The sequence below is a fragment of the Cheilinus undulatus genome, linkage group 6 (genome assembly GCF_018320785.1).
Source record: "Cheilinus undulatus linkage group 6, ASM1832078v1, whole genome shotgun sequence".
In the NCBI taxonomy this organism is placed as follows: Eukaryota; Metazoa; Chordata; class Actinopteri; order Labriformes; family Labridae; genus Cheilinus; species Cheilinus undulatus.
The window spans coordinates 43,876,265-43,896,017 of NC_054870.1; the positions used below are offsets into that span (position 1 = coordinate 43,876,265).

Here is a 19,753-nt window from a genome sequence, read left to right on the forward strand (position 1 = left end):
CTCCAAGAATAGCACTCGAGTTAGAGCATTCAACAGAAAGAGAGGCTATCTGTCAGGTCTTAACAATACCCAGTGATGAAAATCATAACAGCACTGATAAGACTAATGCTAACATGTTATCTAATCAGATTTTTGAGGTCTCACTCACATCATTTCCCTTGCTTCTCTGTTTGCTGAATTTGCAGCTGCATTTCACCAGCTCTGTTTTGCAGAGTGTGAAACTCTGTTTTTTCCTTTGTTTTTCTTTATATAACTCTTATAATATTCCTTTTTGATATACTGCCAAGTAAAACTGGAAATATGGTCAGATTTTTGATGATGTGAGGTGATTTTAAAACACTGAAACACCCTATATAGTCCAGAAAAGGAAAATTATAACATGTTGAAACTGTGAAGTTTTATTATCTGGGTCTTATTAATATAAACAATCTTTTGGTGGCCATAGTGTCACATTAAAGCAACAGTTTGCCTTTATTCCTTTCTAACTCACCATATCATCTTAAAAGGTGGCATATGTTAATATGTCTTCATAGCTTATTTCCTGCATCCCCAGGGGACCGAAGAGATAAATCAGTTAATGCAGGTTTAATGTGATTTCACCTCACTAAATGTTGATCCTGCACAGATGCATGAATGGTCAGGTCATCCCTGAAATCCTCACTCCAGGCTATTCTAGCATAGTCATGAGCCGCCTCAACAACTGCAACAAATTAGCATTTTGAACGGTCTCCAGGTTCTGAAAGAGATGAGTGAAGGAGCTGTGTGACTGTCGGAAATGCCCCAGACATAAATCGACCGAATTGACCTGACAGAGTAGAGGCCCACTGCTGTAAAGGCATGCTCCACCGAAACAATGTTTTAAAAAAAAGCACATGTAGATTTATTGTCACCAATGCTGCAAGCATGATTCAACTAGAAACCTGACACGAGTATTTACTGCTTCCCATCTCTACATGCCCTCCTCTGACCATCAATTTGTTTGTCTCTATGCATAGTACTCAATCTTGTCTCTCTCTTCCTTCCCTCCAGTTCGAGAGAAACGATCCTATGAATGGCAGAATCACGGAGAGACAGTTTGGTGGTATGCTGCTGGCCTACAGTGGCGTCCAGTCCCGTAAACTCAAGCAGATGCAGAAGGGCCTGAAGAAGATGTTTAAGGATGCACAGGTATTTCTGCTGCTGTATTTGGTGGTGTGGGTGTTTTAACTAATTGGCCCATATGTGAGGATGCTGAACAGACAGTGTGTGCCTGAAGGAAAGGAGATTATTCTGGGACATTGTGAGAGAAACGGGATGAGAGGAAGTACATCACTGTAAGAGGACAGCACAGTCAGAGCCGGGCCTTATCTACCTGAATGGCACTTGCTCTTCAAACTCCTCTTCCACCTCTTTCTGTCTCAGTTTGAGGTAACCAAAAGTGGAACAGTCAGAGCCTAGTGGACAGGTAAAATAAGTCCTTCAGCTCTCTTTGTGCTTCTTATTGAGCCCTTTTAAGCCACATTGTCTACACATTCTCTACAGTCTGCTACACACTGGATGATTCTCAATTCTTGACCAACTTTAGAATGTGTGAAACCAAAGATGGAAGCATGTTTTTAACTAGTTTATTATATTATAATTATTTAAATGTGCATTCTAGGTATGATAATACCTTTGTAACAAGTCCACAGTACGCTAAGTATTGCGGTATGAAAAACCCCAAACAACACATGAAGACTTGGAGGAAAAGTGATGTCAGCATTCATTGAACAACAATTGCACTTTGAAATTTACAATATGTGCACAAAAGTGTCTTAGGTGTGCATTGGGCTTAAAAATCTATGTTTAAACTTTGGCCCCAGCATTTTACTAACCTAAAACCTTCATTGTCAACCACAGAAAATAGCTGGTCTCTGGGGATGTATTCACCAAACACGTGAACATTTTCCTTTCCAAAGATATATTAGACACTTGGAAGAACATGTGGTGTTCTCAGGTACCATAACAGCCAAGTAAAACTTAAACCTCTGAAAAAACAAAAAGTGCCCAACACACAAGCTTAAAGAGCCCTAGAAGAGTCCACTTGTGCAAGTGGACACTTTAGGTGGATTCACTGACCGCACAAAGAACTGAGATATTCTTCAGGAGAGGATCAAGAAAAGTACCATTATTTCAGCCTCTTTATTTGACTTGTAGATGGCATTTTATTGTTCATTTATTAAAATGATCTCATAGACAGCAGTCTTCTAGCAAATGGTTTAGAAAGTAGTCAGGGCGTTGGCTTTGCTCGATCAGTAAAGCAGGCTCAGCCCATAAATGCATGTCTCTTAACTCCATCTTGTCCCCTCGTATCAAAAAGGGGAAAAGGGCAAAGCCTATCCTTAAAGGGGACATATTATGCAAAAATTATTTTTTCAGGCTTTTCTATCAAAAATATGTGCCCCTGACCTGTCTACAATCCCCTCAAATACTAGAAAAATCCATTCCCTTCCCCCCTCTCTTTCTCCACATTTCAGAAAATGTGTGCTAAAACAAGCTGTTCTCAGATATAACCTTCATGACCTTTTGTGCAGAGTTAGCACCGCCCCCAGGTTTGGTTGGCCCTCCCTGCTTGGAAGAAAGTTCCACCCTCCTCTCCTGATCTCCGTCTCAGCCACCAGCTGAACTGCTGGATAGCTCAGTGCATTACCCTGCTGACTTTGGTTTGGGAGATTGATGGTTCAAATCCAAGTCAGTACATAAGCCAAATTCAGTTTGGGCCCTTGGGCAAGGTACTTATCATTGGGTAAAAGCAAGGCTGAAACAGAGGTTTTTAAACATGCAAAAATCCAATACTGGAGTGTTTTTTCAGCAACAAACTTCACAGGCATGTTCTGGGGACCTCTGAGACCAATATAAACTTTTCTTAAAGGGGTAAAATATGTCCCCTTTAAAACATAAAAACGCAGACCCAGCCTCTGGTTTTACTTGCAAGGCTGATGCAAATTTGCCATAAGCCTGCATTCCTTCTAATGGCCAGCAGGGGGAGACTCCACTTTACACACAGGTTATGTGAAGTCAGATGGAAAATTGACCCCACTTCTCAGTTGATATATTACATCAGAAAAAAATTTCCAAATAAGTTTATGATCTCAGTTCCTACCTTCACCTGTGGTTAGGGTGGGTGACACTTACAACCTATCAGCCAGAATGAAAGGAACAATTCTTCTTTAACCCTCTGAGCCTGGTGTTATTCACAGTTGAGCTACTTTTGAACCGTAAGTCATAGCCATTTACTTGTTTTTTCCTCTGAAAACCCTCCAATGTGATGCTGTCCATGCCTTTATAGCTCTTACAGAACATTTTCTAACAAGCCTAGAACTTGTCTGGCTTTCCAGGGTCTGTAAAGATTAAAACCACACCAGTAACTCCAATATTTATCAGTCGTTCATGTAGCTAGCTGATAATACTGTCGCCATGTTGTTTATTGTTTTTTTAAAGTTTAATCCCAAAAAACATCTGACAGTTGAAGGCCTTTTTTCTAAAAATTCACCTCAGTAAACAACGTCTAGACTAACTGACTGTGACATTAAAGCACAGTTACTAATATCACAGTTATCATTTAAACAGGATTGGAACACTTAGACACACCAATTGATATGACTGTTGGACCAGGTTTTGAGGTGCTGTCTTTTTCAAGCAGTTAATTTTGACAGGTATTTTTAATTTTAGTCTTAGTCTTTAGATGAAATGTATTTTAGTTTTAGTCACATTTCAGTCATTTCTACCCTTTTTAATTTTAGTGTAGTGTTAGTTGATGAAAACTCAAAAACATCCTAGTCTTTACTTTTAGACAAAGCATTTGTGTTCTTGCCTAAATCTAATACCAAACAATGGTAGTATGTTCTATTCACACTGCTAAACTAGGGGTCCCTGCTTTCTACAGCTGAGAAGCAGAAGAGATACAGCAGCATTGTTTTTTGACAGATTTACCCACAGTGGAGAAATATCATGGATTTTGAATGTCTAACAAAAACTACATTAAATTTTAGTCTAGTTTTAGTCATCTTGACAAAAAATAAATTTACTTTTTGTCAGTTTTAGTCGTCACAGATTTTTTTTTGTTAATCTTAGTCTAGTTTTTGTCATGAAAATAAAGGCTGTTGACGAACATTTGTAGTCATAGATTTAGTCAAAGAAAGTAACACTGTTTTTAAAAGAACCACACTACATATGGACTGCAGCAGCAAGCATCAAAACACAGATTTACAAAGCCACAGCGACCTTGTAGTCACAGTGGATCAGTCCTAGCTCCAAATAAACAAGACTGAGGCAGCCAAATTATGAAACTTAGATCTAGTGCCTTCAAAGCGGAGGTTTACAAACCAATGGATGAAGTTCTGGCAACTTGGTCCATTTGTTTTATACAATATGTAGCACAGGAACTTGTTCAGCAAACATTACCATATTGCTCTGAGCAACTAAGACAGCTCCACTGGGACATACCAAAAAGAGAAGATGTGCAAAAATATGTGGAGAGCTTGGAGCCAGTTTCTGCGTATGTGTGCCTTTTCTATTTCCAGTGTTTTGCATGAACTTTGGCTTCATGCTGGTTCTTTCTTACTGTAGCAAACCTGAGTCGACTAGCTAAAGTTAGAAACATGCATTTCTTATCCCTGCCTCGGGTTGTCACAAAAAAATCACAGTTCCCTTATTCTGTACTTTTCTCTGGCCCTGAAGACAGTTATTACTTAGTGGCTGTTTTATACACTTTAAAACACCACGGATGTCAGAATAAGATGTGATAAAGATAGTTTGATGGTTTAATTGTGAGTGATTAGCAGAAGAAAGGAAAAAAAGGGAAGCTGCCGTTCCTCCAAGGCATGAGGAAAAGATGAGCCTGGGTGCTGCTGGAATTATCTCTGTGGAATTAAACTGCAGTAAGGATCAATCCCTCTCCCTCTCTTTCTCTCTTCCACTGTTTATCCTCTCTTTTTCCACCCGACTATCCATCTCTCAGCACTGGCATAACCTGTACTGTATATGAGAAAAAGAGTTATTTACTGCCTCACACCAGCTGCTTGCTTTTCTTTGCAAATGAGCTCATCAGTGCCATGGCAGCTGTGCGTCTGTTTGTGTGCAGTGTATGTGTTTCCCTCTCTGTTCGTGGCACACTGTTCATCCATGTGTGTCCTCTGCTTCTGCCCACTTCCTCGCGTCATTTGTGTCACACTGCTGAGCTTCACCCGTAATGGCATTGTGCAGTCACAGCGCCTGCCATGAAAATATTTGGCTGATATTTCACAGGATGGCAGAGCTCTAATGGCTCAGGTAAAGCTGCAGGAATGATTTGTTCCTGATCTGCTGAAGAGATTCCTCACTCAGACCCCAATTTTACACATAAATAAAAATATTTCACTTGAAAGCTGTAAAATATTTGTACACTTTTCGATACTACGTGCTTTTAAATGATGCAGTCTTATTTTTAATAATGGTATGAAAAAAGTGGCAAAGCTTCAAGGAATTATAACACCAATTCCAAAAAAGTTGGGGCGCTGTGTAAAATGTAAATAAAACATAATGCAATGATTTACAAATCTCTTAAACCCATATTGCATTCACAATAGTACATGAACAAGATATCAGATGTTGAAACTGAGACATTTCACCATTTCATGAAAAATATTAGCTCATTTTGAATTCAATGGCAGCAAAACATCTCAAAAAAGAAGGAACAGGGCAACAGAAGGCTGGAAAAGTAAATGGTGCTGGTGAAAAGCTGCTGGATGAGCATTTTGCCACTAATTAGGTCAATTGGAAATAGGTCAGTGACATGACTGGGTATAAAAGGAGCATTTTAGAGAGGCTGAGTCTTTCAGAAATAAAGATGGTAGAGGTTCACCAATCTGTGAAAACTGCATCTAAAAAATTATCAGCAATTTTCAACACTAAATTGCACAGACTTTGTATAACCCACCATCAACATTGCATAATATCATCAAGACATCCAGAGAATGTGGAGAAATCTCTGTGAACAAGGGACAAGGCAAAAGGTCAATATTGGATGCCCGTGATCTTCTTTGACATCACAACTCTACTCATTGCACCATATTTCAGAAGACCAGATTTCTCTGCATGTCAGAAACATTTACTTCCTAAAGATCCAGCCCGGAGTAACCTGTTCTGGAGACATGGATGAAATACTACTGAAATAAATTACAGATTTTAACTCCTCGCCCTAGGGAAGATGATGAGTATCCAATTAAATCTATTTTTAATCAAATATAATCCAAAGCATTTCACATTTTTTTTTCAAGGTTTATTATGGACATTTTTGTGCCTTTATTTGATAGAAGAGGATAGTGGATAGAGTCGGAAAAAGGGATGAGAGCGGGGGAGAGACATGAGGTAAAGGGCCTCGGGCCAGATTCGAACCCGGGCTGTCCGCGTAAATAGGGCGCGCCTCAACCACCCGGCCACCTGCGCCCCAGCATTTCACATTTTTTTCTGACACTTACTTCATGAGACAGCTGCTTCACAGAGGAATGAATCCAACAAAAACTGATGGACAGATGTTGACAAAGTTACACATTTGTACAGCTTAGATGCCTTGCAGGAGTTTGCTTATGATTTTGCAACTAAAATCAAGAAAATACCTAATATTGGGTGCCTAAGACTTCTCTTTTGTTGCTGACAAAGGTATTAACCACATTTGAATTTCACTGGTATCATATCAAAGTTCTAATTCTGTTATCTTGACAGTCTCATCTCACTTCTTTCAGGGGATCACGTTTGAGGAGGTGGAGAATTTCTTTACTTTCCTGAAGAACGTGAACGACGTGGACACAGCACTGAGTTTCTACCACATGGCTGGAGCCTCCATAGACAAAGGTACACCCACGTCTGCCCTTTTCCTCTGACATTCTCTCTTCCCGTCTAATTAATCCCTTTTACGCTCAACTGTTGTCACTTTCATGCACTGTCTCTCGATGCTGTTAGCGCTCAGCCAGCCTGATCTGCTTCCCACATCTCTTTTTGTCTGATTCAGCTGTTTGTCATCTTTATGTCCGTCCAGCCGTCCGCTCATTTATGACCTCTTCCTCCGGGCCTGCTAGACAACGCATGCTTGAACACAAGAACATGCACACATGACAGAATACTTCATGTTATACTTTACAGGCTAGTAATGCTTACTGACACATGCTGGCCTCATCACTGGAGGAAGATGAGGAGGGAGGAGACTGGCTGGCCAGTAGCTATATGGTTGCTCTTTCCTTCCTGTGCATCTGCTGGCTGGACTTCACACACATATGCAAAGCTTTCCAGAGCAACACTATAAATGCAGTACTTGAGATTGTTATGCCTCATGTTGAGGTTGAGGAAGACAGAAAACAGATGTACTGTATTGATCCCAAACTTTGAAATAAAAGAAGCAAATCAACCAGAGAATTATGGAGTAAGAAAAGTCGGGCGATGGAGATGGATTTATTTAAAGCTCCGGAATACAACAAATAGTTCTCAGTATTGTTGGCAAGGACAGGATCAGGTTGTTCTGCCAAACAAAATGTAAAGTCAGTACAACAAACCAAGGTCATAACTTATCTTTTTAAAAGCAAAAATGTTAACAAAAGACGTCACTTTCTTTTATAAAGAGAGCTTAGATACACAAAAAGTAAGCAACAACAGGGGCTGAGAAAAGTGGGGAAAAAAACAGATGTTTGGATGTTTTTTTTTTTTTTGGGCTTTGCAATATGTATTGCTTTTTTTATTAAAAACAAGGAAAGCAAAGCAGATAAATTCATGTCTTTTTATATGCACTAATTAGATTTTAAATGAGCAATTATTTTGGTCTTTAAAGGGGACATATTACGCAAAAATCACTTTTTGAGGCTTTTCCAACTCAAATACTAGAGGGGATTGTGGACCTCTTTCTCCACCTTTCAGAAAATGTGTGCTAAAACAAGACGTTCTCAGATTTTCCCCTCAGGATGTCATTTGGGGAGTTAGCCCCGCCCCCAGTTTCAGTTGGCCCTCCAGAAGTAAGTTCCACCCTCCTCTCCTGATCCTCCTCTCAGCTGGCAGCTGAGAGGAGGATCAGGAGAGCTACATCCATCGAGCCATATTCATTTCTTAAGAGGGGTGTGGTTAGGGGCGGAGTCAGACAGCTCATTAACATTTAAAGCCACAGACAGAAACAGTTCGTGCTGAGAGGACAGAAACAGAGGGTTTTTTACACATGCAAAAATCCAATACTGGAGTGTTTTTTTAGCAACAGACTTCACAGACATGTTTTGGGGACGGCTGAGACCAATATAAACTTGTCTTAAAATATGGTAAAATATGTCCCCTTTAAGTCATTTTTTGATTTAAACATCACACCATGCTGCCCTCTTACAGGTACTTTGACAAGCACAGAAGGGAGAAGGAGAGAACAGGTGGTCAGAGTGACTCAGTTCTTCATGAACTTTCAATCAATAGTTTATTATGTCACATAAATATTATCAAGCATATGTAACATGACTCAGAGTTATGCTGAGTTTACCTAACCAGCCCCATAGGTGTAACTTATGATTAAACTGTCAAGCTGCTGTAACTCTCCAACACTCTAAAAAATAATCTGGCCTCTTGTCAGTTTTGTGTGTTTCAATTACATGAAAAATTTACATCAAATAGAGTGAAGTCAACTTAAAACAATGAGTACTTCTTATGTAATGAATCTGCTTAAAAATGAAATGAGTTGACTAAGAATTTAAGTGATTTTAGTTCATAGAATTAATCTAATTTACTTAAATTTGGCTTATGTAATATTGTAAGTGGAGTTTATTTAGTCCTTTTACACCACAGGTCACACCTATCCATTCCCAGGGAAAATTGGACATCAGGTAATCTCATTCATATCCATCCATACTCATTCACGCACCTAGGATGCAGAAATTGAAAAGTGTTTAGCCCAATAACACATTGGCATGTTACTATGGCACCTCGGGATCACTAACTTCCCATTACAAGAGAACCGACTCAACCAACTGAGCCGCAGTCACTCAGTGGATTTTTGCAGCACCATTATCACCAGTTTAATGCATGCATTTTGTTGTAGTGCACACAGGAGGTATTACGCCAGTGTAGCAGAGTGATATGTGATGGACAACAGCTCCGTCTGAGTCCAGTCATTAGCATGTTTGACTTTTGTTTGAAGTCCATGGTGAGTCAAAGAACAAGGCTGCTTCAAATAAAGTCAGAGAAAAGGGGGGAAGTGCCACAATTTTTAGGGGCTTTTATTCCTTTATTCAAAGAGGAGGACAGTGGATGGAGAGAGTTTGGGAGAGACATGTGGGAGAGGAGCCGCTGGCTGGAATCGAACCTGGGCTGTGTGCACAAGGTGTAACCTAACCACTAGGCCTTCAGCGCCTGGTAGGTGCTGCTTTTAGTGCAAATACTCTTCTTCTTTAATTTTACCTGCTGACTATAGAACATTACAGGAACATGCTGCTACCTTCTGACTGAATTTTTAGAAAATCAAATCTCATTTGTTTTGATTTTCATTTGAATTCACTCTAAACTAGAGTAAATCACATATTATCACATTTTAATTGTTTATAATGAATAAAGGTTGAAAATATGTGTAACTGAGTAAAATCAAGTAAATATGTTCTTTTATAACAGTCCAAATATTTGGGCTTATCTTATCATAGCGAACCTTAAATTAAAGGAATATTTCAGTATTTTTTAAGTTGGTTTAGGTCAGGGTTTCAAGCCCAATCGCAGCAAGGGTCGGATTATGGATTCAGGACTAACCTGAGGGCCAAACAGGGTCACCTTTTTACCCATAAACTGTCAACTTTGTTTCACTGGTAATAAAATATGAAAAAAAAAAAAAAAACGTAGCAACTGATGATGAACTATTTTGACATTTAAACAGTTAAAGGGATAAGTTTGAAGGCTCACAATCTGAGAAAAGTAAATTCATTAGTTCAAAAAGGTCAAAACATGAAACCGAAAAATAATGTTTTTTAAATGCCAAATATATAAGAGAGAGGTCAAAATCATGAGTTAAAAGGTCAAAATGTGAAAAAAAAAATTGTAATCATGAAATTAAGATTCAAAATATGAGTCAGAATTTTAAATTGTGAGTCTAAAAGGTTAAACTATGAGATTATGAAGTCAAAGTTTGGAGTTGAAAATATGAGGTAAAATACAAAATAACTGGTTAAAAAGGTCAAAATATCACTTAAATATTAGAATTAAGAATCTTAAAGCTCAAAATATTATATGTGAAGTCAAAATTATGAGCTGAAATGCTCACAGTATGAAATTAAAAGTCAGAATCCTAAGTTTGAGTCCTCATTGTGAGATGCTAAATTTAAAATGTGAAATTAAAACACCAATTAATTTCTGTCCTTTTTTACTCCTTACTTTTTCAGATTTTATGACTTAACAAGGATATCTTAAATCATCAAGGATAAGTTCACATTTTTATACTTGAGGAAATCTGCAGACCTCATACTGATGGGCCAGGCCGGATTTAATTGTTCCACTGGCTGGATTTAGCCCCCGGGCCTTGAGTTTGACACCTGTGGTTTAGGTACTTGGAAATAGTAGTGGCACTAGTCTGAAGTGATTTCGGTTGGTGATTTCGACTGTCGCTTGCCTCTGCAGGCATTTTTTTTTTTTTTTTTTTTTTTTTTTTTACAAATTGGTTCTCACTTATAAAATCTATACTGGATTGGATGGATTTAAGTGTGTGTATTGTCTGTTTTTATTCCTAATGCTTGTGTTAATGTTTTGAGAGCCAAAGACTACTTTAAAAAAATTACATTACTCACTGCAAATGAACAGGAAAGCCTTTGCAAAAAAACGAAGACAAAAAATTGAATCATAACTTAAAAATGCAGCTTAATTTGATGACAATCTGAAGGATTATGACTGAAAATGTCTGACTGACATTAAAGAATGTGCCTGGGATGATTATTCAAGACGCCCAATTACAGAGTGTCAAATCAGTCATAAAATGAGTCTCTCTTTCCTTTATCGTCTTCAACATATTCATCTTACTTAATTCATTCTTCTGTCAGATGCGAACAATGAGAGTCAGTTATTGTGAGAGCAGCACAGGCAGAGGGGACCTGTAGCTTTTATGATATGGCAACTATTTGATGAGTCAATCGTTTCTTCATTTATTGCAGGGATTCAGCCCTTCAATGGGCCTCCATATGTCTCCTGTCAGCTCATCCATTAGTTCTGATTCACTGAGGAAACAGCTGCTGCTTTAAGGCAAAGCAGGGTCGAAGTGGAGGTGCTTGTTTCCAGCGTGTGGTTTCAGCTGCATGTCTGCACAGTAATGAGCAGAATGTCTGTGCCTCGGGGCTGGGAACAACATAGATGGTGTTTTAAAGGTGTATTTATATACTTTCAAACAAGATAAGAGTAAGACAAGATATCTTAAAATACTGATGTTTATTTTGAGGGTGATTGAATAAGTTCCATGCCTTATACTCAATAGCATCTTTGCTAAATATCTCATATTTCCATATTTGATATATTGGATATTTTGAACAGGCAATTTTTGTAGTTAGGACAGGCCTTATATAGTTCATTCAGAAAGTTTTCAGACCCCCTTCACTTTTTTTTTCAATTTTGTTATGTTGCAGCCCGATGTTACAAAAAGAAAATTCTACACTAAGTACCCAGTAATGACAAAGTGAAAACAAAGTTTTAACATTTTTTGGAAATAAACTAGAAATGTTAAAATACTGACATATCAAATTGATACAGGTAATTAGACCTGTTGTAAAAACACTTGATATTTAGCTCAGAATCCTTCCATTTTTCTAGATCCATGCTGAGATGTTTCTGTACCTTGATTGGAGTGAACTTATAATAAATTAAATTAATTGGACGGGATTTGGAAAGGCTCAAACCTCTCTATAGAAGGCCTCACAGTTGACAATGCATATCAGAGCAAAAACCAAGCCAGGTGGTTAAAGGATTAATATATACTGATACCTGTTTGATACCACAACAACAACAAGAAGTCCTAAACAACCAATAATGGGATATTTCTATTTTTAATAATGGCTGGTTTTACTAACCTTTCACCTATTCCACCCACTTTTGAAAAAAGTTGCAAACTCAATTGTAAAATTTAGACAGTTCTCTTTCATGTTTTTTGTTAAAAATGAGTGAAGATCATAAAGTGTTGTACTTAATAATACCACAGATCATTAAAATAATGTAGATGCATGGTATTTTAAAGTATGGATAATTTCAAGGGTCCAAGAGACAAGAAACAACACTGATTCACAATTCAAGACACAATCCACAAAATTATATTAAAATTGGCATTGAAATGCCAAAACAAACATTAATAATTAAAACCAAGTCATGATTAAGTGCTCTAGACAACATCTATTCTAAAATGATACTCCAAAAGTGCTAAAGTGCTTTTAAAGGCTCCCTAAAATAATACATATTCCATTACAGTTAAAGTGCATCATCTTGTGCTAGTTTTGTTTAGAAGTGCGATAGCTGCAGGTGAAAAAAGTGTTCCTGTAGCGTTTAGTTCTCCCTTTAGGAGCAACAAAGTGACAACCAGAGTGAAGAAGTTGGAACTCTGAATTTAAAGGATGAGAACAGTCATGGAGAACAGAGCTGGCTTTACACTGCAGCTGTGAGGAATAAAGATCTGATAGGCTGAGTTGTTGCTCACCTATAAGCTTGCTTTCCCACTTAAAGATTTGGTTAAGAGCACTATTGTTTTTTAAAAAACAAGTTACCAAACCATGACACGTGGGAAAACGACAGGGCAGATTCAATGAAAGCTTGATAGAATGAAACCATCAAAGTTTTATCAATGTGAAAATGAGCAAGTTTCCTCAGATGAAAAGGACACTGGTGTGCTTTTTTGCAGACTGCCTCACAGTTTCTCTCAAAGCTCAGTTTAGAGTCGATAATCGTTCCAAGATATTTATAGTTCTCCACACATTCAACTGCCTGGCTTTTGATCATATTAGCCTTGTGATTTGGGGCATGGCTCTAAAATCTATGATCGTTTGTTTTGTCTTAGAAATATTAAGTTCTAAGAATGAATCATCACATCAGCTGACAAACTCTTCCACAATGGGACCGTGGCTGGACTCATCAATGTGTAACAAACTCACAATAACAGAATCATCAGCGAACTTTACAACAAACCTGTTCTCTTTTGACAACCTCAATAGATAGAAATGTTGCAAACATTGTTGTGTAATAAAGGCAGTAGCTTTTACAGTTTTTTACAGTTTCTGGTGAAAAATAGTCTTAATATTTGGTGTTTACGACTTCTGTTTTAGTAGCTGCGATATTAGTAGTAACAGTTCATTCATCATTAGATTTTTTACCACGATCTTGTCAACGTTTAGAATTCAGGTATTTTAATGACCATTTATGTCGCCATTCAGCTAAAAGATATCAGTATAAGATTTTTGGTCCACATCACCCTGATCTGTGTAGAAGCAGAGAGATGGGAGGAACCATAAGTCCTGCAATGACAGCCAGACCTTCTTGAAGCTGCAGCCTTAAAAGCAGCTCTCACACCAAACATCCTCATTGCAACAGAGCAAAAACTAAAACACCCATCCTTAGCCAACAGAGAGCAAACAAACAACTCCATCCCTATTCAGCTAAAAAATACAGAGATAGGATTTTATGTCCATATCGGCCAGCCCTTTTGTGTCAGTACGATTTGGATGTGGCATCTAACGCATTATGCCACTGTGGGTTCATGAAGCGCTTCTAGGCACAAATTATCTCTGTCCCTCTAAAGTCCACACAGTGCAGCAGTCCTCTTCTTTCAGAGCCTTAAGGAGCTCTTCTTGTCTTGCACGTCTTTGTTTCTGTTTTTCTTTCCTTTTATCTCTCATCTGGCTCTCAAATGTGATGTTTTCACACCCTTTTTGTACAAATTCTCATATGTGGGCGTGTTGATCTGGGAGAGCACAGTGAAAAGAAGACCCCTAATTAGATTCATGGTCGAGTGATTCAGCTGTTTTTCTGTCTTAACATTTGGAGAGAGATAATATCAGATGTTATTCTTTTCATCCAATCTTTTCCTCTTTTTCAGCCATTTCAATTTTCTTTGTTTTCCTTTGTCTTCTGTTTGAAGTCTGATAATCAATAGTTTTGATTAATACTGCTGAGTTTTTCATTATTTCATCTTCTTTTTTTTTCTGAAATTACCCTGAGGATTCGACCCTCCCTGCTCTCTTCCTTCTGTTACACACCTCCATCTCTTCCTGTATTCCATCAACACTCAGAGCTGGCCTCATTCTCAGCTGGACGTCCTGAAGCTGCCTGCTCCCCCTCCCTCCTCCCTCCTCTCTGTCTCTTCTCTTGTCTATCAGATACTCTCTTCTGCTCACTATCGATCTGGCTCGCACACAGTGTCCTCCACTTTGGGCCATTTATGAGCTGGCCAGTGTGACTCGCACCTCCATTACTCTAGTTCACAAATGGTGAATCTCCCTCCCTCTCTCTCTCTCTCTCTCTCTCTCTCTCTCTCTCTCTTTCTTTCAGTTACCATGAAGCAGGTGGCACGTACTGTTGCCAAAGTGGAGCTGTCAGATCATGTGTGTGATGTCGTGTTTGCTCTGTTTGACTGTGATGGTAAGTACCTGACCATTTGAACATACCTTTGGGACCTGAATAAAGGGAGCATTGGTATTATTTTAATAAGAGTCCTGCCTCTATGGTCTGGCATGAAACTAAGCCTCATTTATGATTTCACGTTTTCATCTTGATTGATTTTTTTTTTCTTTTTTTTAACAATATAGTGGTGGGTCAGTCTACTTAACATTGTAGTGTACTATACATCCTATAGGTGGAAGCATAACCTGATAAAACTAGCAATATAAGTCATCCTTGTTGAGTCTTCAGCATGCTGTGAGCTGTACAGAAACCTCCCAAGTAGCAATGCAAAAAGTTAATTAATTATTTAAAGACTTAAACATGTATCAACAGTCCATGTAGTCTAGTACAGTGGTAGGCCTCAACTTCAGGGGAGGCACGGAACCATATACCAGAAAAAAAGGGATTTGCTCTGCTAATTCTGCTGTACAAAATGGACAGATTTATAGTTACTAAAGAGACTATACTATAGAGTTGACTATTAAAGTTAGGATTTTCCTGCATTGGTCCTGATGATGCTTACAAGCCACAGCATTTAATGTGCAAAGAAGCTAATGACAGCAGAAAGCTGTGTAAACCCTGGGGTCATATTGAGGCAAAGTCTGGTGACTAAAACCAAGGGGATTTTTTGACAGGAGGTGAAAAGAAATTCAGACGCTGAAGGTAACTGGGGCATTTAGTGCACTAAGACAGCATCTGAAAGTGCAGGTTTTTAGCATCAGCAATGATCAAAAGCGAGTACTAGCCAAGGCTAAAATCTGCTGTTATGCAGTCCTGCATCAGCTGCATAGATGTAAACTGATAGTTCCCGCTACATTAGAGTGCAGAGAATATTTATCAGGTAGTTTTGGCATTAACTTCAATACTAAAACTAAATAACTGATTGTCTGGGTAGGTTGGATGTTAAAAGATGTATGCAAACCAAAATATCAAAAATATAAAAATGTTAAAAAATAAAAATGCTTAACCCCTGGGCTTATAGGTTCTTTGCTGTCACATGATTCTGATGGTGTGCGAATGTCCGTTGGAGGGTCTGGAAGTGGGGGACACTCATAAGGAATGAATGAGAACAGAGGACACTTAGCACTTGAAAAGCTCTAAATGAACCTGTACCCTGCAATTATCATCAGAAAATTTCTCCATACATTGAGTGTGATCCCTTCACTTACAAAAAAAGTGATTTTTTTCCATGGTTTAACTGATTTACCTTGCGAGATTAAGATCACAATTTTCTCAGTCCACTGGCTGTCAAGCAACTAGCGTTGTCTAGCCAGATGAAGGAGACTTGTACTGAGATAAGAGGCTAGCTAAGCCCCTTTAACACAAAAATTCCTGATTTTGTCACAAACATGATTTTGATTGAAGCGGTGATATGCCATCCACCGAATAAATTTTGTGGGGAAAGAGACCGAGTTAAGATGTGCTGTTCACAAACAACCCTGTTCTATGAAACTGCTATTTATTGTAGCTAGCTCCTGTTTAAGTGCCAGTTTCCCTTCCTCCATCCTTTGTCCTTATTTAATCCACATTTAAAACATTTGCCACATAAAGAAAATGTATGCAGAAATCACTTCTTGCCCCCCATGGGGAGTTCTGCCGCTGCTGCACGATAACACCTGCAAAGAACCTGTAAACTAGAAAGATTGATAGATACTTTATTAATTCTGAGGGAAATTCAAGTTCACTAAATTCAGATTCACTAAAGGTAGTAAGTCTCACAGAATTAACTCAGTTGCATTATAAAACTGATGCAAATGTTTAATATTTCTAAGAAACAGATTTCCCCTCCAAACAACTGCATATATTCCATTTTCTCACCAAAATCTGAATTTCCTATACCTGGAGGGACATTTGAACCCATCATGAGGACATTACATTACTTTCACCCAATAGTACAGTTCTTAAACTTAACCTTAACACCGTGTCTCCTCATTTAGTTAGCTACCTAGCTTAATCCTGCTGGTTCAGCACAGATTTCAACATTTTGCTCACATTTTTTCAATAATGATACTTACAAAGAAGTTTGAGGGTAGGTAGGGTTGGTCGTATAATTGCTTTGAGTGGAGGAGGACAATAGTCCTGCTGCAGCTGACAGGTTAAAGTTCCTTTTATGTAATCCAGTAGTTGAAGATGCTGCTCCTCAGTTAATTTGATTGACAGTGCTGATGTGCTTAATATTTATTGGCCTGCAACTCAATCAGCCTATTTAATTAAACTACACACCACGGGTGATCAGCTTTGTTGTTCAGTACTAAGAAGCATCAACAGCAATTTACCAATCATGTATTTTTGATTAAGCTCAGCTGATATGATTGGTTGCCAATCAATGGGAGCATATGTTAAGACAAGTAGAGAAATTCTGGTAATATTCACATCACATAGGAGCAGGGGAATTAAAAAACAGCAATGCACACGTGTTCAGTGCCTCAAAAAGCTGCATAAGTCACAGTTTTTTGACCAGAGACCTTTCCTCAGTGCATCTACCCATCTATCATCTTTACCTCTTGTCCTGTTTTTGGTTAAAGGGAGACTGCAGCCAATCCCAGCTGCTTTGGATGAGAGGTGTGTTAAATTCTGGACTGGTTGCCAGTCAATCAGACATGTAGCCACAGACAGGCTTTCACCTTCGAGAAGTTCAGAATCACTTACTAACCCAATGAGTGTGTTTTTGGTCTGTGGGAGGAAGTGAGGAAGAGAATCCACATATGCATGGGGAGGACGTGTAAACTCTACTCAGGAAGGCCCTGTCTGACAGGGCATTCAGACCAGAAACCTTGCTGTGAGGTGTAACCACAATTCAGACCCCAGAGGTTTTCTTAGGTGATAAAGACTATCTCCCAACAAAGGCCTGGAGTCAAAGCCTTGTGATACAATAGAATTTTTGTGGCATTGAGAAAGTGTGCAGACATGTCTTCTTCTTTGTTTTTAAAAAATACCAAATGTAAAGACAAGCATGTACAGGTGCATCTCAACGAGTTAGAATATCACATAAAAGTTCATTTTTTTATCCTTAAATCAACCTGAAAACTTAAACCTACACATAATCGTGATTCATTACACACAAAGTGAAATACTAAAAGACTTTTTTGTTTTAATTTTGATAATTGCATCTTACAGCTCATGAAAATCAAAAATCTACTATTTAAGATTAGAATATTGTGATAGATAGTAGATAGTCGAATATTGATTGCCATATTACAGTGTGGGGATGCATGTTTTAGAGGTAATGGTGCTATGGTCTGGTTTGGCTTGGAGCCATGTGAGTGCAGGGCAGTGAGGGGGCAAGTCATATGAATGGGCCAAATGTGAGTGTACCCTTAATTAACATCTAAATATTTATCTATCCATATAATTTTCTAATTTTGTATCTTTTTACGTGGTGTTTTGATCAAGTTAGTATTAAATATACTGTTGTTCTCTAAAGTAAAATTGATGGGATTTATGACATTGTTTCCTTAGTTCCTATTTTATTCCAATTCATTTTTATATTAAAGTTATTACAGAGAGTTTTACGTTTTCATTTTATTATTCCAGCCATTTTTCTATATTAGGGGTCTTACACTGTTATTTGATGAAGCACTTAAAGTGTATGAATTTACTTAAAACTGTGGAAAAAAACATTATTTAATTAAATGGACACCAATAAATGGAGGTCATATCCTCCTCTTGCTCAGTCTTCCTCTATTATTTCATCATCTCTGGCCTGTCCATCACTTCCTCTCCCCCTCCCCCTACCTTCAGGGAACGGAGAGCTCAGTAATAAGGAGTTCATCGCCATCATGAAGCAGCGGCTTATGCGTGGGCTGGAAAAACCCAAGGACATGGGCTTCACTCGACTGGTCCGCGCCATGTGGAAGTGCGCGCAGGACACTGCCTGGGACTTTGCCGCGCCAAAGACACAATAGAGACGGGGTCTGAAAATGTCTGGACACTCGTATCATCGCGGGTCAACAGGTCTCTAGGGTTTGAAAGACTTTGAACTGATCAGGACTGCAGCACCGGGGGAATCATCCATCATTAACGCATGTCGCTGTAGTTTAAACTATCAATATAGTGATTGAAGCATGCTGACGCAGCACGCTGTGACCTGAAAGGCTTCTCTCTCTGACCTATGTGAAGCATCATGGGTAATGTATATTATAAAATAAAGTCTACTAGTTTATTCTGTGGAGGAATGCAGCTTCAGAAGGTGACTGTGTGAGCTTTTGTCAAACACTAACACATTTCTAAAATATACAACACATGTTCTCACAAAGCCAAAACAAGTCAGTATCAATCTTGTTTGACCTTCAGCTGCACACGTGATGCAGTATGTCTGCTTTACTCTGACAACACCCTTACGCCTGGGACACACTGCACGCCTGAGCTCACATGTGCATTACTGAACCTCTCTTTTCTAGTTCAGGTGCAGATACTGAAGGCATGAGCAGATGCAAAATGTCTAAGGAATAAGAGACTTTCTGTTTTTACCACAACCCTCACAGTTCCTGCAAAATTAGACTGTGAATATGGTATATTTATCAGGGCTGTCTTAAGATACAGAATCAGATTTTTAATAGGATGTCTGAAATTCCTTTATTTTGCATTTCAAAACTGAAAAGCCTGTATTTGTTTGATGTTACGCCAAAGATCATCTATAATATTCATACTGAAACCAGATCAAATGTGGTCATTTATGACAATTTTCCCTTATAGACTTGATCTAGGGGATTTGGACTGTACATGCACTTCCAAAACTCAAATCCTACCATTTAGATTTGTAACATTTCTAGTCCGAAAGTACCAAATTACACTCTTAAATCACAACCAACATTTTATTTTAATCTACTCCCAGTGAGAAATAAGCCCTAAATTGCTTTTGATAAGTAACAATAGCTGCTCATGTAGGGAGCAAAATGTACTTGTTAACTAGATTAAGATGAAGATCTCATTTAAAAGAAACACAAGTACATTTTGCTTTTTAAAAAACTCATTACAAGCAATTCAGGCCTTAATTTCTGCTTGTAATATCTCCAAATAAGATGTTTTTCCAGGACCTCTAGTGTGAATGTGGCCTAAAACACTTGTAATAGATATTATGACCAGAAATACACCAGGTAAGATGTGAGTTTTTTCTGTTGTAGACACAGCCAGG

At 38.4% G+C, this 19,753-nt stretch overlaps 1 protein-coding gene across 4 annotated transcripts in view; it reads left to right on the forward strand.

Moving 5' to 3' along the window:
- The window catches only part of micu1 (mitochondrial calcium uptake 1), a 76,083-nt gene extending 57,285 nt beyond the window's left edge, over positions 1-18,798 (forward strand). For all 4 annotated transcript variants that reach the window (XM_041789217.1, XM_041789218.1, XM_041789219.1 and 1 more), the window contains 4 exons: positions 1,030-1,167; positions 6,741-6,849; positions 14,509-14,598; positions 18,361-18,798. In XM_041789217.1, the coding sequence (XP_041645151.1) occupies positions 1,030-1,167; positions 6,741-6,849; positions 14,509-14,598; positions 18,361-18,524 (501 nt within the window). In that variant the 3' untranslated portion in view covers positions 18,525-18,798. The remainder of the gene's footprint in view (positions 1-1,029; positions 1,168-6,740; positions 6,850-14,508; positions 14,599-18,360) is intronic.
- Positions 18,799-19,753: the final 955 nt, after the last annotated feature.